Source organism: Rutilus rutilus (assembly GCF_951802725.1).
Source record: "Rutilus rutilus genome assembly, chromosome: 1".
Lineage (NCBI taxonomy): Eukaryota > Metazoa > Chordata > Actinopteri > Cypriniformes > Leuciscidae > Rutilus > Rutilus rutilus.
In genome coordinates, this window is record NC_140209.1 from 46,005,284 (window position 1) to 46,028,700 (window position 23,417).

The following is a 23,417-nucleotide window of genomic DNA, read 5'->3' on the forward strand; positions in this document are numbered from 1 at the left end:
TCAATACAATCATTAATCTACAGAAATTCATTTTTCCAGATAAAAAGTCTTTCAAGCAAACATTAAACAATGTTGCACCACTGACATCTAAATCGAAAAAATTAACTTATGTTCTGAAAACGGGAAATATCTGGGAAGTATTTTTCCACAACAATTTGTATTCTAAAAGTGAAGGCATTAAATGTTCTTATTAATTTATTGAATTACTTTTAGACTTTACATTAATGCTTAATAAGAAGCAAAATGAGTAAAATATAAAAAACTGAAAATGTCACATAAGTGACATTTGCACCAGATGAAGGGGGCGAGAGGTTTTTTTTTTTCAGGCACTTCTGCATTTTTTTTTTTAGTCAAACCATTTCTGTTATTACGTAAAATGTCAGATTTCAGAATAAAAGTCTTTACTCTGAAAATACTTTATTCTAAAACCTAACATTTTATGTAATAAATGGTTTAACTATAATTTTGCCTGTTTTAATTATTATTATTATTTTTTTTGACATTTAAATATTTTCCATGACTAAACTGTCTTGGATCATACTTGTCACCATATTTTGAGAATGACCCAGCGGTACTTTGCTGTACACCAAAACAGAAAGAGAGTCTCAAATGGTTTTTAATGTAAAATACATTTATTTGATTAAAAAAGAACAATATTGAGCCCTTGGTGGGGATCAGTCTCCAGAAACAGAGCAGACCTGAACAAGTCAGCAGACGTTTAAAAAAAACAAAGCTGCCACATTGTGGTTTCATTCCAATTACAAAAGCCTTCACTAATATTCATTAAAACCTTCTGAAAAGTGAGCATTAAACAAAAATGTCCAGGCCTGTTGATATAATACTTCATTACAAAAAAAAACAAAAAATATTAACAGCAACAATGCAGTTAGTCATAATAAATACAGCTTAACTTCACTTTCGCCTAAATAATTTTAGCTAAATGCTTTTTATTCCATAGCAGATTTGCGGATGAAAAGATTACATACAAGACAGGAAAACTGAATTGGTGTGCTTCACCAACACCATCATCTTCAGGTTATTAGCATGAATATGACGCATATCCCAAGTGCCCCAATCAAACACAATGCCTAAAGAACTTATGTTAATAATGATTTCAAATTAAATGCTGCAAACAAATAAAAACATGCAATATAATTAATCAACACTAAAAAAACAATTTACAAAAAAAAAAAAAAAACTATACACGAGAACATATCGTGCTACTAATATTGACAATTTGTTCAGCTTCAAGTATGATATAGTGCTCAGCAAACTGCCAGCACAATATTTCAGATTTTGTTGTTTTTAGTTACTTTTCCCCCAAGCACATATAATGACCAGGAAACATCACACTATAGCATGTTACTTACTACACACTAAGTGTTACGTATAAGGCCAATTTCACACCATGTATTGAGTATGAATACATGTCGAGCCCATAGTGGTTCCATGTTATAAATATGTCCTATTATATCTCCCACTCGTGTCTTTTTCTACTCCCTATTTTAACTCTAAATCACAGCACTATTTTTATTTTACTGGGCAGGTAGAACTAAATTATACACAAAAAGTAAAAAAAAAAAAAAGTGACATAGGCTATGAATAAAATCTAATTAGGTTTCCAGTATGCAGTGATTAATATTACAAGTTGATCTACTATTTAATCTACATATAAAAACAAGTATCATTACAAATAAAGTCTCTTGGCTAAGGCTGTAGCTGGTGGCAGCTAGCGAGGTGGTGTGTTGCGCTTTATTTGCGTTTTCTTAGTACTAGATACATCAAGCCGCTCAGAAATGTAATGGGGAAGGCGACCCAGGCGACGACGAAGGCGTATCCATACTCTCCGTCCTTAAAATCCTTACCACTGAAGACTAAGTGCTCTGCTGTGTAGATGGACGCACCGGTCATCACACAAAAGGCTGTGGGAGTAAAGGAAAAAAAGAGGCAATTTACAGTTGGTTGGTAACATTTCAGTTGATTGCCATATCAGCTTCACAGGCTGTTATGTGGCAGATACAGATTCAACAAACAATAAAACAGATGCCAACATTGCTCACTCTTTAACTACAGTCTTTAACTACAGTACTATGTATTTTCGAAAACAACTGTTAGGTATTTATTTTGTTCATATTTTATTGCAAAACACTTTTGCTGCTATTGAGGTGGGATACGGGTAAGGTTAGGCACAGGTTTGGTGGTGTGTTTAAGGGAAGGGAAGGGTCAATAGTGTAGTTATAGATTATTAATTACACAAATTAATTATAACCGTATTCACATGCAGGTATTTTTAAAATACAAGTACAATGTAAAAACATGTACTGTATGTATACAATAAATGCATTGTATCACATGATTCATTTAAATGTTAGTAGTACATAGTAGTTAAAGATACTTATAAAAGCCATATTATGCTCTTTTACAAAGTCTTGATTTTGGGGGGGTGGTCCAACTAAAACAAGTTTTCATGCTTGAATGTTCAAAAAACATTATTTTGCACATATTTTACATAATTGCAGCACCTCTCTACCCAGTCTGTCAGTAACGCCAGAGCCCGTCTACGGAGAGCCTGCCCACTCCCTATTAAGCTCTATTGTACCGAATTTTGGTTGTAGTACCACCAGAGTTCCACTGGGGGCGATCGCCATGAGTGCAAAATGAATGGGAGTCAATGGGGCTAGACGGCTAAATTTGTCTCTTTCACCCGATTGCCGTTGAGAAATATCAGATCTGATTGTAGATTTTGCAAGTTCAACATGGGTTTTAGGTCGAAAGTTGAATGAACGAGTACTTATGTCCTTTTGATTTCTTACAGGTTGAGTTGTTGTTGCCCATAACACGCTAGCATTCTGCTAATGAACGCTGATTGGTCAGTGAAGGACTGATTACGACCAGAGATACCGCTTGATGGCATCGTGTCATCCGCAGCGGGACCAGAAACAAACAAAACAAAAACTCTTCTAGCACGTGTGTTTACCTGTGTCAGCTGTGTTGTCGATGCGTCGAGTGAAAAGAAAGTGCAGAGCGCGAAAGCACCAGAGTGACTGAAGGATTGCCGTAAAGCAGTATCTCTGGTCGTACGATGTGTATGACGTCATTGACACTTTAAAAGACTTTTTAAAGCAAATAAGTGACTCAAAAAAATCTAACACCCAGCAATGTGTAATTTATTTGCATCTCCTTTTGAATACAACATTCAAATTACTAGACAAAAAATTATATCCTGAGAAAAGTGGATTTTTATTGGTATAGCGCCATAGACCTCCATTCATTCTGCACTCGTCCTGTGAGCGCCCTCATATGGAATCAGAGAGGAACTGCAACCAGTTCAGAAGCCGGAAGTGTACTGAGAGTGAAACTTCTCGCCATATTAGACATTCTCTGGTAACGCTATGTTTAGTTCCTGTCTCTATAAAGCCCCTCCCTCCGAAAAGCACAATGTGCTTTGATTGGTCGGCTAGACCAGTGTGTTGGTATTGGTCAACTGCTTTCTGAAATGTAAAGCCCCTTACCATAACGGCAAGCTTCAGCACACAACTAATGCCCTTTTTATTTGCATATGCCTTTATTTAAATGAGGGATATTGTGAAATTTCAAGACTGTACAATCAAGGTGTTTCATGGAGTTATAAAGTGGGGCCCAAACATTTTCAAAATTGGGGCAATTAAAATAAAAAAATAAAAAAAGAACCTGTCAAATAATTGTTTAGTCACAAAATCACCCACTTCAAGGTGATTCAAGACCTCTCTTGACTTGTGTAATGACCAGCTGACTTGCATATATAGGAAATAACTGAGAAATCGCAAATGTGCTGATAAAGATGATTTAAAATATATATTTTGGGCATGAACTCACCGGACAAGAGCTGGATGATGGCCGTAAAGACAAATCTTTCCCCCTGCTTCAGACGGAAGAGCTGAAGGATGAAGACAAAGAAACCCACACAGCACAAGATAGTGGCCAGTATCATGGTGGCCTGGACAGTCTGAAGATAGGCTGATAAAGAAGAAGAGAACATGACACAAGGTTCCTATAAAATAAATAAATACTGGTTACATGTTTTAATTTTAAGATAATCTAGGCCCACCTGCATCAGAGGTTGCACTGTTTGGTATATCATAACAAGTTGTGATGTTGCAGTGATACCAGAGATCTAAGGAGAAGTTGTTCGAAACCCACCATGCCTAGAAAAGATGGAGAGTATAGTTTAGTTTTACTTTATATAATATAATATAAAATAAACCGTATGTACCAATCAAAAGTTGATGTTTTTTATGTTTATGGAAGAAGTCTCTTATGTTTGCCAAGGCTGCATTTATTTAGCTACGTGCTGAAAATTCAGCACTGTCATTACAGAAATAAATTACATTTTGAAATTTATTCCAATAGAAATGCCAAAATTATGCCATTTTAACTTCTTGATCTTACATGATAAGAAAATATTAAATAAAAGAAACATCTCAAGAACTAATGAAGCCTAAACATGCTCCAAAAAGTTTTGTATTTATTTATTTAAAGCAGAAAATCTTTTAGAAAAATTACAGCACGCTGCACCATTTGAGGTAACCTTAGCAGAAATGGTGCTGGATGACTTAAACACCAAAGTTTAATTCCGAGAGTTTTGCTCAGTGCTGGGATTTTTTGCTGAAATCCCTATAACGCTAATGATGAGCAGTAAGAGCAGATTAATTCAAAAAGACAAAAGAAAAAATCAACTTACATTTCTGATGGTTGCTATGAAGAGTAGTATTGCGGAGGTGATGTGGAAGAGGATGATGGCGGCCAAAATAATCAACATGGCTGATGGTGGAACAGAAAATCAAAAGCAGGAGAATCTGTAAAAAAAAAGGAAGACACATGAATATTAAACATCCTGTTGAATGAATACACAGACACTCATGAGAGCTGAAACTGAGAACTGGAACTGTAATTTGAGCAATAATAGTGTAAACAGTGATTCTCTAGATTTGGTGGGAAAATCACCATGTGTCCACTTGAACAGCCTCTTTTTACTCTGAACTTTGACCTTGGAAGTACTTTTCCACAACTATTTGTATTTTAAAAATACTACTTTAGAACAGTGAACACCAATGACAGGAAATTAACGGACAAACATTATTTTTAAAATTATTTCCTTTATTAAATTACCTAATTTTGTTTTGCACACTTGCTACACCTTGCACTAACTTTTAACAGCAAAATAAATAAATCAACAATAAAGAGTCAAAAGTCAATTATATATTATTATTTAATAAACTGTTTTTAGCATGATTTGAGATTAAGAAGCTACATATATGATACCAGTTGTCCTATTTTATTGAGATTTCCATCCTTCCCTGTTCAAGTAGATAGAAGCTAAGTTCAAAACCTCACACGGGTTTTGCTGAAAAATGCAGTCAGCTTCTGCCTACGTCACACACGTGAGCCTTGGAGTCGGCTGCTAATTTAGCTTCCCATGATTCACTGCAGTACGGCCATGTACAGACAGCCTATACATCTCAGCCTGCACCACAGACGCTTCGAGCCATTTATGAATGGCTTTTTCCCCTTTCACCTTGAATAGTGGGTGTAAGTTTATACTGGGGGTGAGAAACCCATTTTTTGCACTGAAGTGCTTTAATGCTCACTACTTAAAAAAGGACAAAATCACCCCAGCACTAAGGCTGTGAAATACATGTCCAGATCGCTTTCGCAAAACCACATGTGGTGAACTCTCTTTACATCAACAATGGATGGATGGATGGATATATCCTGATATGGCTTTCTCTTATCCATGATAGAAAGTCATAAAACACAAAAGGAGAAATATAGCTGAATGTCACAAGGTCACATGGACTACTTTTATTAAGCTTTTATGTTGTTTTATTCCCCTGTCCTTTTTGGAGTTTGATGAGTCACAATTCAATTTCACTGCGTAGAAAAGAACCAAGACGTTCTGCTAAATTTCTTTGGTGTGCAAGGAAGTCATACAGGTTTGAAACAACATGCATATAATGGCAGAGTTTTCATTTGTGGGTGAACTGTCCCTTTAAGAAGGGATGTGGGACACAGGGTGTGGCATTTCAGCAATGCTGAGTTTAGGCGGGAAAATGGTTAAAGAATTAAGGCCCAGCTTGAAGAAAGCAACAACAAAAGAAACATACCCAATTACAGCTCACAACCAAGCCACAGTGATTCAGCCAACACGGTCATGATAAAAGAGACCTGCGTCGGCTAACAGGAAGCCAGCCTCAGTACACAAGGGAGACACAATGTGGGAGGATACAGGATGACGCTCGTCTTTCTCAGAGCAGTCTCTACAATCACAAGCCTGAAAAATCATTTCTTTTTTAACTTTCACAATTTCTTGTAAGGTCAGGGAAAGTACTGGGAACCGAATTAAGCGTAGGCTTTAATAAAGACGGAGCATGTTGGTCATTTATTCAGAGCCTGTAGTGGAAATCCTCTGGAGACCTTCATCCCCCCAGGCTGTACATTAGCTGTCTGTCTCTGTAGAGTGTAAAGTGGGAGGCTGGTCTCATTAAATAGTAGTGTATCATGGTCTCGGTCCACACATGTTCTTAATTTTCTCTGCAGTTGCCTTCCTGTGTTGCACTGAGAGGCGTAGAGGCATGGAAGGGGAGGAGTCAGAGGAAGAGGAACAGGAGACGAAAATCTCAAAACATGCTGATAGCAAATGTGTTGAGCAGATCATTCTGTGGCAATAGTTCAAACTGTATGACTTTTTTACACCTTTTTCGAAGACATTAAGATGAAAATTATCAAGTTAAAGAGACAGCAAATATCATAAAAGTAGTACAGATAAAACACAAGGTTTGTTCTATTTTTGTACAATTTTGTATGCTTTATACCGCTACCCTGCCGACTTTGTGGGACCAAGCACCAACCCTGCTCATAATGTTTAATCAAAATGTAATAACCTTCCGGTGAAAACGTCAGACTTCTTTTTGTGATGTATACAGGACTTCTCCAATCATTTAGTTCACGACTCTGCCCCTGCAAGCTCACATTCATCTGCCTCAGGGTTTCCAGGTTTGCTTACAAAACCAGCCCAATTGCTATTCAAAACCTGCCCAATCACGGCCAAAACTAGCCCAATCGCCGGGGGCGAGTTCCTGGGGGTAAAAATCGAGTCCCGGGGATGGGAGTGTTGCTTCAACAGTGTAAAAGTAGCCCAATTCTTGGCAATACTGATCCTCCCCCACTTTTGAGTGCAACGCCCACGTCTCAACATACAATCAAAAACTGATGCATAGAATCAAGTCACCGCCCTGCATTTTTTCTTTTCCGATAATCCGCACATCACATGCACAAGGATGCACATCGCAATATGGAAAAAAATATCTGTTTCATCACAACTTTAAAATATTAAAAATGTAGCCTATATGTAATAATATACACATTTCATTAAATAACTTCATAAACATCTTAAGGCTATTTCTTTATGTATTTTCCAGCAGACACTGTATCAGTTGGCTAGAATCCCTGCATTTCCAAGAGCTGCTGGGAGGCGCATGTTAATTTGCTGAAATCTATAATGGCACAAATGTGGCATTTAACACACAGAGAACTAGTGTTTTGTTGTTTATGTCACAGTAGCTCTCTGAATGGTGGGAAATTGAGGAGGAAAATTCATGTAAATGGTTTAGAAGTGAGGAAAAATTAAATCCTTTGACTAGACAGAGGCCCACCGCATACAGGATACATGAGGAAGAACATACTGAAATTTGTTGGCTACACAGAGGGATAATCGTCTGTGCACTGTCCCCTCAGACCTTTTAGGAACAAAAGATCTATTGTAGAGGTCTTCAGAGACCAAGGGCAAGAGTAGAATGAGCTTCACAGTTGATTTACTTCAGCTTTCACAGGAACTGTGAACCTGTAATCATCAAAAGCGGCAATACACAACCACACAGGTCCTAAAGGGGTCATGAAATCGAATTTTCCTAGAGCTTTTGACATATAAGAGGTCATCATACTATAAGAATATCCTGTAAGTTTCAGAACTGAAAACCAATAACAGCTTTTACTAAACAGAAAATGACTCATTTTGGAATGTGCCTATGATGTCATAGATATTTGAAAGAACTCCTACTTCTACATTGTTACCACTGTAGCCCCGCCCACTGATTCACACATGACTAGTAGTAGTAGGTAAACAACATGTGTGATGCTAACACTGGATTGAGCAACCAAGCAATAAACATGCTTTTGAAGAGTGCACAATTTTGTGCAGTGCCAGGTTATGGAAAAACACAGTCTCTGCATAACCTTCCTTCTGATGCTGGATTTGCAGAGAGACTGAAATTAAAAAACTATACCGTGCCTTCTATTTTGGATCCGACAGGAACAGCGCAACACACTCATGTTAGTAAAAAAGTTTTTACTGTGTCACAATTGCTTTGTTACAGATAGTTTGATATGTACTGATTATGTGTACGTGTCTAACCAAAATAACCAGTGATTTCTGATATGTAATGATTATTCATGTACAGATGTGGGCAGATGTTCTTTGTCTATGTGTATGTGCAAATCAAACCAGTGACTAAACTGTCAACTTCACATTGTTTCTCTTAGTAGGAAGAAAATAAGATGTTGTTTAAACTGTAATTAAATGATATATAGAAAACGATCAAAGAACGCTTCCTTTACAGTCACTGGAGCTGTCAATCAAACAGCGCGAGTTTATCAGTGACTGAGTTCTGGACTCTCGCCAAAACCCCTGTTATAAACAACGAATCTCTTATTTACATCGTGTTGGCACTGTTAGTTTTGATGAAAGCATTCGTGAGACTGCAGAAATGACGAGATCACTGTATTCATGCGCTCAATATGTCTGTGATCGGCTACAATGCTCACCCACTGCAACCTTTTATGCCACAATCTAAATATAATGCGACAGATCTAAATATAATGCCATAATCAACACATTCCACGATTATAAAGCCTTGAGAGCTATAATAGTAAAAAGTGCTAAAAGTTTTCGAGCGAGTTCCACATGTAATATTTAATCTGCAAAGATATCAGCCAATCACAGCAGTGGGCGTTTACACTGAAGACTCGCAGCAGACACGTCCCTTCAAACAGAGCGTTCAAATCAGAAGGTCAAAAATGATAAAATAATGCAGTTCATGACCCCTTTAAAGAAATAATCCGGATTCAGTATAATTTAAGCTCAGTTGTTATGTTGTTAACCACAAATATGAATGTCTTGTCCCTACTTTTCTTTAAAAAGGTAAAAATCTCTGTTACAGTGAGGCACTTATTGGAAGTAAATTGGGCAAAAAATACTCGCCACAAGACATAAACAATACGTGTGTTATAACTATTTTAAATTAGTTTAAATAACCTTTCTGTGGTTCAGTTATATAGGCCTATCCAATTTCACTGCCATGGATTTTATATATTCCAAAATGAATTGCCATGACAACATAAAGCCTAAAACTTTAAAAGTAATGTATGATCGTAATTTAAACAACTTTACAGCTCAGATAATACACAGGTCTTAACAGAACAATTAATGTAAGTGATATTATAATAAGCTTCCCTTTTCTGCTTTTAAAAAAATCCTTCATACATTAATATCGTTAACAAAAACTAAATCTAAAACGGATCATTTTTGTTAATTAAGCACTAAAATTGCTAGATGGGAAATAAATAAAAACTAAAACAACTAAATTTAAATTGAAATAAATTAAACCTACATAATAATATTTAAAATAAATATATAATAATAAAATGACAAAAAAAAGTTCAAATGAAAATATATTTAAAAAAGCAAATCCAAAATATAAATAAAAACTACAATTGTATATAAATAATACCAAAATATCGCTGGTCTGAACTTAACTTGAAGCCAGACTATTCCTTTAAATGATGGATCTGGATTATGTCTATATATATATCAGAATCAGAATCAGAATCAGAAAGAGCTTTATTGCCAAGTGTGCTTGCACCCACAAGGAATTTTTCTTGGTACTGAAGCTTCCAGTGCACATATACAAATACAAATACAACAAGAACATAGTAATACAAATTCTAAGAATGAAAATATATAAAAAATAAATAAAAATAGTATAAAAGTAAAAAAGTAGGGTCACAGTTGGGTTTAGTCTGAATAAACATTTACAGATTATGAACATATTTACAGTATTTTGAGTAGTATGAATAATATAAATATCACCTGAATTAGAGAATATTACACTAGACAGTGGGAGTCTAGCGCATGTTACAGATTATAAACATATTTACAGTATTTTGAGTAGTATGAATAATATAGATATAAATATCACCTGAGTTTATTGCACTAGACAGTGGGAGTATTGCACTTACAGGCATATGCTTTGGGGGGCATGTTAAGTGTTCAGAAGGGAAATGGCCTGTGGAAAGAAACTGTTCCTGTGCCTGGAAGTTCTTGTGGCCAGTGATCTGTGTCGCCGTCCTGATGGTAACAGTTCAAACAGGGGATGTCCAGGATGAGTGGAGTCTGTGATGATTTTACCTGCTCTCTTCCTCACTCTGGAAGAGTACAGGTCCTGGAGGGTTGGCAGGGGGGCACCAATAATCCTCTCTGCAGTCCGGACTGTCCGTTGTAGTCTCCTGATGTCCGATTTGGTAGCTGAACCAAACCAGACAGTGATGGAAGTGCTTAAAACAGACTCAATGACGGCTGAGTAGAACTGGATCAGCAGCTCCTGTGGCAGATTGAACTTCTTCAGCTGGCGAAGGAAGTACAGTCTCTGCTGGGCCTTTTTCACAATGGAGTCAATGTGATTTGCCCACTTCAGGTCCTGGGAGATGGTAGAGCCCAGGAACCTGAATGACTCCACTGCTTCCACAGTGCTGTTCATGATGGTGAGAGGGGGGAGTGCTGGGGTGTTTCTCCTGAAGTCCACGATCATCTCCACTGTTTTGAGTGTGTTCAGCTCAAGGTTGTTATAACTGCACCAGACAGCCAGCTGTTCAACCCCCAGTCTGTAAGCAGACTCGTCACCATTTTGGATGAGACCGATGACAGTGGTGTCGTCTGCAAATTTCAGGAGCTTGACAGAGGGGTCTTTAGAAGTGCAGTCATTAGTGTACAGGGAGAAGAGCAGTGGGGAGAGAACGCACCCTTGGGGGGCGCCAGTGCTGATGGTGAGGGTCCTGGATGTGAGTTTCCCCAGTCTCACTAGCTGCTGCCGGTCCGTCAGGAAGCTGGAGATCCACTGACAGATTGTGGATGGCATGGAGAGCTGAGTCAGTTTGGCTGTGAGAAGATCAGGGATGATGGTATTGAAGGCCGAACTGAAGTCCACAAATAAGATCCGTGCATAAGTCCCAGGTCTGTCAAGATGTTGCAGGATATAGTGCAGTCCCATGTTGACTGCATCATCCACAGACCTGTTTGCTCTGTAAGCAAACTGAAGGGGATCCATCAGGGGTCCGGTGATGTCCTTCAGATAGGCCAACACCAGTCTTTCAAACGACTTCATGACCACAGACGTGAGAGCGACAGGTCTGTAGTCATTAAGTCCAGTGATTTTTGTTTTTTTGGGAACCGGAATGATAGTGGAGCGTTTGAAGCAGCAGGGAACTTCACACTGCTCCAATGATCTGTTGAAGATCTGCGTGAAGACTGGGGCCAGTTGGTCAGCACAGGCTTTTAGACAAGCAGATGAGATGCCGTCTGGGCCTGAAGCTTTCCTAGTCTTCTGTTTTTTGAAGACTCTGCTCACGTCCTCCACACAGACCTTAAGCTCAGGTTGGATGGCAGAAGGGGGGAGGAGAGGGGTTGCAGGAGGTGATGGTGGATGTGTGAAGTGCACATCAGGGCGGGTGTGAGGTGTGAGTCTGGGCTTCTCAAACCTGCAATAGAATGCATTGAGAGTGTCAGCCAGTTGTTGATTCTCCACAGATGGGGGGGATGGTGACTTGTAGTTGGTGATGTTCCTCAGGCCTCTCCAGACTGATGCCGGGTCGTTGGCTGAAAACTGGTTTTTCAGCTTTTCAGAGTAGCTTCTTTTAGCAACTCTGATCTCCTTTGTCAGTTTGTTTCTGGCCTGGTTATACAAGATTTTATCCCCACTTCTGTAAGCATCCTCTTTGGCATGACGAAGCTGTTTGAGTTTCCCAGTAAACCATGGTTTATCATTAGTGAATGATAAGAATGTCCTGGTAGGAATGCATGTATCCTCACAGAAACTGATATATGATGTTACAGTATCTGTGAGCTCATCCAGATCGGTGGCTGCAGCTTCAAAAACAGTCCAATCAGTGCAATCGAAGCAGGCCTGTAGATCCTGCTCTGCTTCGTTGGTCCATCTTTTTACAGTCCTTAATACAGGTTTAGCTGATTTCAGTTTCTGCCTGTAGGTCGGTATAAGATGAACCAAACAGTGATCAGAGAGCCCCAAAGCTGCCCGTGGGACGGAGTGATACGCATTCTTTATCGTGGTGTAACAGTGGTCCAATATATTACTGTCTCTGGTAGGACATGTAACATGCTGTCTGTATTTTGGCAGTTCACGGGAGAGATTTGCTTTGTTAAAATCCCCAAGAATGATTAAAAGAGAGTCTGGGTACCTTTGTTCCATTTCAGCTATATGTTCAGCCAGCTGTGAAACAAGTGAGAACAGAACTGCAACAACTGTGATTACATAAGTGCAATCTAAACACCGTGTGTGTGGCTTAGAGTGTGGCTAACCATTTTAATGAATAAATTTGTCAGTTCTCTACATTAGACCAATCAGTCAGGCTAAAGTCAAATCACAAATCACAGACATCTGTACCACAGCTGCACAAGACAAAGAGAGAGAAAAAAATCCAGCTTTTAGTTCAGCCTCAAAACGGAGTTTCAGTTTGCTATGTACGATCCTGCGGGATGATAATGACAGCCATACCTCCAAAGCCTTGAGGTTTCCAGAGCACTTACAAACCATCATTAGTAAATTAATTGGAGTCAGCATTTTAAGGTAGCAGATAAGCCATGTCGACTTCTTTCTGTTGGAGAAATGTCTGCCTGCGTGTGTGTGTGTGTGTGTGTGTGTGTGTGTGTGTGTGTGTGTGTGTGTGTGTGTGTGTGTGTGTGTGTGTGTGTGTGTGTGTGTGTGTGTGTGTGTGTGTGTGTGTGTGTAGACAGAAGCCCCTGCTCATTTCCCCTAAGCTTGGTGGAAAACGCTGACTTGAGTTTCACTTTTAATGTCATTTTTTCATAAAAGCCGCAGTCTCCAGCAAGCTTCCAAGTCGGCCACTGCTCAAAACAGAGACTGCAGTCATGGAACAAATGATTGAGATGAGAAGGAAAGCTTCAATGCCACCCAGCAAAGCTTTGTGGATTTAATCGCGGGCATGTAAGTTACGGTATGACTAGGATATCAGCACTGATTTGTTTTAATTCTGATTTGATTCATTTGGGAATCATTTCAGTAAAAATATCAACAGACCTGCTTCAATTATTATGTACTTGTCTCAAAACAATAGATAAAAAATGATACCGTCCTTCGGATGAGACGTTAAACCGAGGTCCTGACTTTCTGTGGTCATTAAAAATCGTGCGTTCTGGCACAATATGGCTGCCGTAGCATCATCCAGGTGGATGCTGCACATTGGTGGTGGTTGAGGAGATTCCCCCTCTTCCATATGTAAAAGTGCTTTGAGTACCCAGAAAAGCGCTATATAAATGTAACAAATTATTATTATTATTATTATAATTATATCACCATTTTCTTATCCTCATGTTGTTCCAAACATGAATAAACTGTCAAATGAAAGTCAATGTGTTCTGAAAAACAACAGACTTCAATTACTTTCATTGTATGGACCCAAACATTTTTTTTTTAAATAAGAAAAATGTAAAAATTAAGTTCTACAGGTTTGAAATGACATGAGGGTGAGTAAATGATGACAGAATTATAATTTTTGGGAGAACGATCCCTTTAAGTGCAACATAGTTTCACTTTTTCATATTGGCATATTTTGCAGTCCTCATGGGACCACAGAACCTTTTTAATCTGTAAATACCATGTGACAAATTACTTTTGAAAGTGATGTGAACGCTGATTGGCTGATTATACGCAAACAGTGTTGGTCCATTTAGGAGGCTGATACACAATTTGATTATTGAAACCAGTAAAATATTATACTTGATTTTTATATATTTTCTGATTATTATGCTATTACTCTGTCGTTTTTAACATCTTTTAACAATGCGTTATGAAAAAAAATTCGTTTAACAACAAAGAAAAATATTTTATTGAATATATTTATTTTAATATATTTATAAAATTACTTTCAAAATATAGTTTTTACATTATATTTGGAGTTGTATCTGAGTTATGCACATAGGTCTATGGATTAAAACAAATGTTACCTTTATAACTTTCATTGTTACATGTATTTTTGAGGTGACTCAGCCAGCCTTGAGTTCTCTGACCACAAAAACAATAAGCCATAGTGTCTATCCTGAGATGTGATGTCAAAGGCAGTTACCGCACAGACGACCCAACAATTACTCCCATTTCATTGTGCGTCATTGTGTCTCCTACAGAATTAAAACAGAAGCAGAGTGAACTCAGGGAAAGGAATGTTCCTCAGCAACATGACGCAGCCAGACATCCCTAACTCTGCTCATGAAACAAATCTTTGAGTGAAACTGAAATCCAAAGGATTAGGTGTTTTATGAATTATGTCTGGTGCAAATACACTCTCAGAAAAAAAGGTACAAAAGCTGTCACTGGGACAGTACCCTTCAAAAGGGTTCTAATATGTACAATTTAGGTACTAATATGTACACTTTTGGTACCAATATGTACCTTTGAGGGACTAATATGCACTCTTTAGGTACAAAGGTGTACTTTTTGAAAAGGTACCGCCACAGTGACAGCTTTTGTACCTTGTATTGTGCTCATGAAGTCCAGATAATACAACATTTGTTAAATAAATCCATAAATGATGAGAAAAACATGCAAATGTGAACTGCAGAACACACTACCACCCAGTTTGACCTAACCTGACCCTAACTGCAGCGCTGAGCAAGAGGGAAAACCTCAAAGTAAACGAGGGATTTGAGGAGGAATGTTTTAGTGTGTCGGTTGACATGGCCGGCGGTTTCAAATGTCGTCCCGTACAGTAACAAAGCATTCATGGGTTGTTTCACACTCCTGAGACCAACTCACACGTCGAGATCTTAAAGAATGCAGATAAAAGGGAAGAAAAACGTGCAATGGATCAGAAACGGGCAGAAATGATGATGAGTTTAGTGTGGAGTCAACCCGTACACGCCTTTCATTTCAGATGTCCTTCACTGCCAGGATAAAAGGAAAAGGGCTAAAAAGAACCGTTCTCTGAAACAGTGAAGGTTAAAAGCCATGGATAAACAACATCTTCATCTCTCAGCCAAGTGCTAGGCTTTCTTAAAGCTATAAACAATGATTTAATTAAGATCAATGCATTCTCACAGACTCATTTCCACTGAGGCACTCATGTTTATCCTATCAGGGACAGGCGTTTGTTTTAAAATACAGTTGTAAATTAAACATAGCCCTGTTCTTGCTCAATAAAGTTCAAATTAAGCACAAGCATCTGAAATGTGCCTGCTTGGTCCTAACTAACTTATTTCCCAACAGGCCTCTTGTAACATTCGGTGGCTGCAGTTCACACATCAAAACGTCAAGATAAGCATTTTCACACATTCTGCCGTACAGTATATTTGTCAGTGGCATCTTGGGTAATCTGTAGCTAAAATCTGTAATCTGGGGTATGTGTTGTAATTCGCTACAAGTATCAAGGAAACAAACAGACCTCTGCCACACATCTTTGACTCGTCTGTGACACTTCATTCACGTGATGGAGAATACTGGGCTGGGCACCATACTTTTTTTCTTTTCTTTGTCTGCTATTCTGCAGAATTATATTCTACATCACACTTTTTACCATATAATGTTAAATCTTGGGCGTGTAACACCGTGTCTACACCAGACGTGAGAGGCGTGACAAAAATTAATTATAACTCATAATCTGTGATGCTGTCTACACTAAATACAGCATGGCACGAAGTGACATGACAAATTCCTGACAGTAAACTGACGCCCTATTCTATTTCTGACATAGGCTACTTCAATGCTGCTTCTGATATAAAGGACAAATGGCTTCGCAATGGTCGCTTTGTCGTGTACGCTGTGGACAGCTTACATCGTGTGAAAAAATGAAAATTCTCTCATAATTTACTCACCCTCATGTTGTTCCAAACATGTATTACTTTTTTTTCTGTGGAACAAAAGAAGATACTATAAAGAACATTGGGGTCCAAACAATTCACTGTATAAATGTTTTATTTTTTTAAATGTCTTCTTTTTGTTCAGCAGAAGAAAGAGAGACACACAGGGTAATGAAGACAGAATTGTCATGTTTGGGTGAACTGTTATTCAGATTTAATAATAATGAAAATTTCTGATTAAAACGTATTTTAAATCATTTTAATCAATCAAATTCAGAATCATTTGAAGAAGGATTACAATGCATTGGTGAATAATTTTTCCCCAACCCTACTAATTTTATGACATAATTCAAAGCCATAATAGTATGTAAATATGGTTTGCCGGTTAACCTAAAATGTCATGTATTCTATTGATTTGTGATTTGTGTTTCCTAATGAAAACATATAGCAGTTAGACAAAAATGTAGAGCGGGGACTTGGTTCTATGTAACGTTTGTTGATTGGATAGAGGCAGATCTGAATATGAGATTTCAGTCGATTGTGAGAAAGGGCAGGGGCTAAAGCAGGAAAAATTATTGGCGAGATCTGGACTATGACATCAATTTCACTGGAAGATCCAGTTATGACCTTTTGTTTAAAATGTTAAAAAATGTTATGCATTAATCAATTGTTCACAATAAGATCAATAAGAAACATTTAAAGGGTGAATTTCCATTTCATGCTGACCTTAATATCTAAATGACCTGTTTTTACTCTGGTTTAATTCAAACATATTATTCAATATGCCTGAATCAAACTCACTACACCAAACCATACTTAAAACAAACAAGTCATTTTTGAGTCAGTTCAGATAGAAATAGCTCCTCAAATTAACAACTACACCTCGCATATGTCGTGAAACTGAAATTATGCAGCTCTGAACACACGCCAAGAATCATATCTGTTCCTGACATCTCTGATTATCTTTTCCTTACTGTTCAACCCCTGCAGCACCACTGAAGCTTGTGAAATATAATGGGAACACAAGGCTTATTTTTGGAGAAAACACAAAAGCCAGAATTGCTGCCTTTGGAAGGCTGCCAGAAATGAAGTTAAATGTACTGAACAAACAAAGCTTGGTTTTGGGTATCGTCTATAAAGCATTTTAAGTTCCACCCACAAGTACTTTTGGACACACACACAAAAAAGGAAAGGAAAAAGCTAAACAAACTCCCAGCAGAAATGATGTGCACAGTGTGAACGCAACTTTTACGAAGACTTAAGGTCTCGGTACACAACCCTGAGGTTCTCCACTGATATTTCAACTCCGGGCAGTTTTGGCACAAGGGATTCCTCATTTTGTAAAAGGAGTGTATTTTGGCAAGGCACATGTGTTCCTGCTGCAGCTGATCTCAGGAGGAGCCTCATTCACACACGGTAGGGTCCCGTTCGGCTCTCGGCGTGGCCTGCTGGGTTGAAAGTCTGCACTGGGAGCTGATAGGCTTTCATCTTCATTGCTGTGGCTCTACCACAGAGCAATGGCGCTCAGGTGCCGCAGGCTGTGTTTTCGCATCGCATTCCACTGATGACACGCCGCCAGCGTGAGTAACGGCTCCCACATGGATCTGTCAAAAGACACGCTGCCGAAACCCAGCGGCTACATCCAGACGACCTCTCTCGCTGAGAATCAGGACGGCCATGATTAATGCATTTACACACTGTCCAGATTCTCAGTAGCTCCTTTGATCTTTCATCAGGGATGAAGAGAGGACTCTTGTTATTCCCAAAGAGCTTCTTGTTGCTTCCAGTGCAATTAAAGCAGCAAGTTTTAAATCTTAAGTGTGTTAAAACTACAGACAAGAGAAGAGTTTTGAGGCCAATGCTCAGTAAAATCAGACTGACTAAGGTCATAAACACTACCGTTCAAAACTCTGGGATCTGTAAGATTTTTTTAATGTTTTTAAAAACGTCTTTTATGCTCAATCCTGCATTTATCTGATCCAAATTGCAGTAAAATAAATAAATAATAATACTACTGTGAGATATAAATGTAAGATATTGTATATGCTTTAATAGAATATATTTTAAAATGTAATTTATTCCTGTGATGTCGAAGCTGAATTTTCAGCATCATTACTCCAGTCTTCAGTGTCTAATATTCTAATATGCTGATTTGCTGCTCAAGAAACATTTATGATTATTATCAATGTAGAAAACAGTTGTGTTGCTTAATATGTTTGTGGAAACTATGACATTTTCAGGGTTCTCGAACAAAATGTCAAAAGAACACCACTTATTTGAAATAGTCATAATCATTTTACTGTCACTTTTGATCAATTTAATGCATCCTCGACAAATAAAAGTATTAATTTCTTTCCAAATAAATCTTACTGACCCTAAACTTTTGAACAAAAGTGTGACACACACTCAAAAACTGATGCTACATTATCCAGGAGTCTGAAAACACATTGAAATCTAAGAAACATCACAGTATTAGTAAGTAATATTCACTATTACTCTATTTCTGTGCCATTTTTTTCATAATATCCGTCACCTCAAAATACAGAATTTACACTATACTTAAACTCACAAAATTGATTAGACATTGAATTGACAATGATTTTAGTGTTTCCTTAGAAAAATATTATAGGTTTAAGTATAGGCGATTATTGGCATTAACATGAACATTACTGCTTTACTCCCTTTGATTCTCCAAATTCTATAAAATTTCTGACTGAAAATTGACTGGTAAAACACTACCTTAAGGCATGACAATACAGACACACCCATATGATCAAATCCTCCTCTCATCTCTAAATACATGTCTGTAAAGGAGATATATGTCTCTTCCTTTCTCCTCTCTTACATTAGTATGGAATGTGACTGTTTATTGCTAAACATGACACTGTTCTTGTGCTTGAAACTGGTCTGGGTCTCTGGTAAGGCTGGTATCTCATAAGACCTCCTCGTAGAGTTTTTGTTAAGCTTCATAAATGTCACCCCTGTGCACACTTGGCTAAATTCACAGCAACACATGTGCAACTCATTGTCTCAATCCCAAAAACATGCAAACACATCATAACATCCCAGACTCAAAGACTCAGACTGGTTTTACGATTCACACATTTTCCAAGCCACTTTATCAGTGACAAAACAGTGACCCTGCATTCAACCTATCACAGGAGAGGAATGAGTTTCAGTGTTATTCTTTCTGTAATTGGTGAAAACAAATAAAGATTACAAAGCCTCAAGTCTATAGAAACATCATTAGAGGACTGTTTCATTTTTTCTCTCTCATTTCACCGCATTATTTTCCAGAGAACTCTCCAATGATCTGATACTATCTACCGAATCCTCACAATAGTAGTTCATGGCAAGATGAAACTATTTGAAATTCTTTGTTATAGTTTTGCTGAAGCAATAATAGAGTTTGGAAACATCTCCCAGTCCATTACAGTCTCCCTTCAATTAAAGTTCAGAATCATGTGGTGTTAGTTTCATTTGAACATGCAATGACCATGTAAATAGGAGTAGCGGCACATTTTAAGTTTCATGTACCTTAAACCTAAACCTAAACCCTAACCCTCACCCAAAAGTGAAACTTTTATCATCACTTACTCACCCTTGAGTTGTTCCAAACCTATATGAATTTCTTTCGTCTGCTGAACACAAAAGAAGATATTTTGAAGAATGTTGGTAACCAGACAGTTGATGGTCACCAGTGACTTCCATAGTAGGAAAAAAGAATACTATGGAAGTTAGTGGCTTGGTTGGTTACCAACATTCTTCAAAATATCTTGTTTTGTGTTCAACAGAAGAAAGAAACTCATACAGGTTTGGAACAAGTTGAGGGTGAGGAAATGAGTGAGGAAATGAATGATTTTTGGTTGAGTATCCTATCTAGGACTATCCCTTTAAAGATCTAGGGCCCTATCTTGCACCCAGCGCAATTGACTTTGTACACCGACGCATGTATCATTCCTATTTTGCACCCGCGCACAGCGGACTTTTCCCTCCACAGACGCACGTCGGTTAACTAAGAAATACACTTGCGCTCCCCGGGGCGGTTCAGCGCAAAGAGGAGGCGTGTTCCGGCGCAAACGTTCCCTGGTGCCATTTGGCAGGTTTAGAAAACAATTCCGCCACTGACCAGGAAAAACATAGTCTAAAGTCAGTGGCGCGTTGCGCATGTTATTCATATGCTATTTTAAGGGTGCATGCTTGGCCATAATCAATGTAGCGTGTGCACAATGCGCATACACTTTGCTTATCTCATCTACACACAGATGCTCAGTTCTCATTTTTGAAAACCATACATTATTACAAGGAAAAATATTAACACACGAGGGAAATCATTGTTGTGTCCATGAAGATGTGAAAACATAGGCATAAATCTAGCTTACACATTTACCAAAATTATTATACAACTGTTTAACCAAAGCTAATTTGGGTGGGTTTCTCCCCAATGTAAATTCTCTGTCTTTTACGTCCCTGACGAGAACATCGGTCTCCTCGGCTGTGAACCACTCCTGGCACGCGCCTGGCAAATCCGCCGTTATAATAGCAATCCGCCATGGAACAAACACGCCTGCTCTTAAAGGGAATGTGAGATGACGCTCTGATTGGTTTATTTCACGTTACGCCCAAACCACACCTATGAGTAATGAAGCTACTTCAGACCAACCCATTTTAGATTTGCGTCGGGCACAAGAGTAATTTATCCCGCCGGTATAATAGCAACAGCGCCCAAGACCCACCCACAAAGTTACTTGCATTTCGCGCTTCATACTTGCGTTTCAGATCATTAAAATAAGGCCCCTAATGTTTATTATGTTTGCATGTGGACAATGTACAACACATTTAACATGTATTATGAATGAGTTTGCAGTCTGTATTGAATGTGATGCTAAAATAACAGAGATTAATTTTGCATGATTCACCAACAAATTACTCTTATGAGTGAATCTAAAACATACAGAGTGAATTAAATAAGGACAATATAAACAGATACCCAGTCCAATACAACAAAGTTTTATTTTGCCTTGCAATACAGTGAATATGCTAATATTCAGATGGATTTTTATTCACATGGTGTTCTGAGTCAGTTATATAAACCCTATAGTTTATTTAACTACCGGCATTACATGCTAAACTCTTTTGCGAATTAGATTTTTTTTTTTATACATGATTTGTTTGTTAGGGGGGGGGGATTTAGTCTCTTACAAACAAATCTACGACTATATGGAAGAATCAACTGTAGCTTGATCACTCTGAGCTTGACGTGAGAAAAAAAAACACAAAGTATCCAGAGCTTAGGCTCAGCCAAAGGGAGAGGCATTTCCTGATCCAATCATTGACAGCATGCATTCTAATGAAACAGCCCATCCGCAAACAAAACCCGCCACCTATCCTCTGGAAAGCCCTGCAAGCAGCACATTTCTGAGTGGCATCAGTTAGATCAATCAGAGACCCAAAACAAAAGAGAAAAAGAAACTGAGGTTGGAAACAACTTGGTCAACAAGCAACTGGAAAAATCGTTCACTTTTGCAGCATGGAAAATTAATACATGGAGGAAAAAAAGCCATCACTTTGTCATCCAATCATCCAATATAGACTCTCTCAACAGGGGAGTTGTTGCAAAATGGCCACCACAACAGAGCTGTGGCATGGGTGATGTATGGAAAGGTTGGACTCCCACACAAACTGTGTGTAGAATGATAAATATGTTTCAAATAACGATGGATATGAGTTTTCATGGTGGCCAGACTATAAATCATACTGTGTTTTAAAGGCTTAAAAGTGCATATATCCTTTCCTAGGGCGGTTTGGCTTTTGATAGGTTGGTCTGAATTATGGCACTCGCTGCGGCTGTGTTTGTGTTGTAATGGCAGAGCAGACGGGCATCCGGAAATCCAGTCCAGTGAAAACGGCTGCACCTCATGAACACACTTCACACTCCCCACCCCCAAAACCCACGAGCAACACCCCCAAAATCCCACGAGCAACATGCTGGAATGTGCCACTGAGAAAGCACTGCAACTATCTATCTCGCACAAACTAAACTGAGTTAGATAAAATGCCACACATGCAAAATTAATCAGACATGCGAAACATGTTATAGCACCACCTCAGGAACAACACTTGGTCTTGTAAAGCACAAAACATCACACCCTCTACATTTAATGTTCATCTTTTTTATAACATCTACATTTATTTTTCATCTACAACATCTTTTAACTGGAACATGTTTGTTCATTAAGTATTTACTATTTTGACAGATAAAATGCTTTCACCAGGGGGCGATATAGGAGACAAAGTTGGTGGTTCTTAGCTCTAAAAGATTTTAAAATGCACAGCCGCCAAACATGAGAACTAATGCTGAAGATTTAAGTAGCCTGCTGGATAATTTTGTTTTTTCAAAACAGTTTTTCTTTTCTGATGTAAAAACTGAAGTCCATCTAGATTCTCCCACTTGCTTCAAAGTATAATTAAAAAGATTACAAGTAAACAAAACATATCTAAGTAATAAGTATAAGCTGGTGATTCATCAGCGAAGCATCACCGCCAACGCCCCTTTTCTCACAAACTTTCTTCTCTTCAGTTTAAAAGGCTTTAAACTCTCAAACACATAAATAAAATATCTTAGACAGCAATAAATCAACTGTCTGCTGACTCCAGCCAGTATTTTCTAGACATCTGAGATGCTGTGATCCTCCCTTAGAGTTTTATCACTCACCTAAAAACTGTTTGCATGCAGAAAAAGTAACTTATGATCCACTCACCACTGTAGAGAAGCCTAAAAGGATCAAATATTGTATAGTTTGGAAAGGTCAGCCAGATGTGGAGACGAAGTGATGCAAGCGTGACTGCAGAGTAAACGTAGTAGTGAAATGAGAAAAAAGTGCGCGCTCCTCCTCTCCAAAATCCTGAACTGCCCAGAACTCTGGTTGGGTGTGGTCTGGAACTCAATACATGCTGTGCTGAGGAAGGGAGGGAGGGAGGGGAAGCTTTTCTGGAAGCATTAGGTGTTGACATTATGTACTGAATTCTTTGTGGAATGCTTCCTTTTGAATCTGTACAAAGTTTAAACTTCAGAAGTCAACATCACATGTCATTTGTCTTAAAACAGCCAGCTCAAAATGTCTCGTGCATCTATTTTTCCTCTCATTCTCACATGCTCTCGAAAGAGAGTGTGACAGATTTGGTTGGTGGTTTATGTGTGTCTATATGTGGTTCTCTGTGG

General features: G+C 38.3%; 1 protein-coding gene across 2 annotated transcripts; it reads right to left on the bottom strand.

The window, feature by feature from the left end:
* Positions 1-613: 613 nt before the first annotated feature.
* Positions 614-23,129, bottom strand: emp2 (epithelial membrane protein 2). Of its 2 annotated transcripts, none has more exons than XM_084401524.1 (5): positions 22,957-23,129; positions 4,721-4,835; positions 4,088-4,184; positions 3,856-3,996; positions 614-1,922 (listed from the first exon to the last, which is right to left on the bottom strand). In XM_084401524.1, exons 2-5 carry the CDS (start codon positions 4,796-4,798, stop codon positions 1,753-1,755), a joined length of 486 nt encoding a protein of 161 aa, XP_084257650.1. In that variant the 5' UTR covers positions 4,799-4,835; positions 22,957-23,129; the 3' UTR covers positions 614-1,752. The 2 variants fall into 2 exon arrangements, with proteins under 2 accessions (XP_084257650.1, XP_084257651.1); XM_084401525.1 differs by lacking the exon at positions 22,957-23,129 and adding an exon at positions 12,882-12,984.
* Between the last annotated feature and the right edge of the window lie 288 nt (positions 23,130-23,417).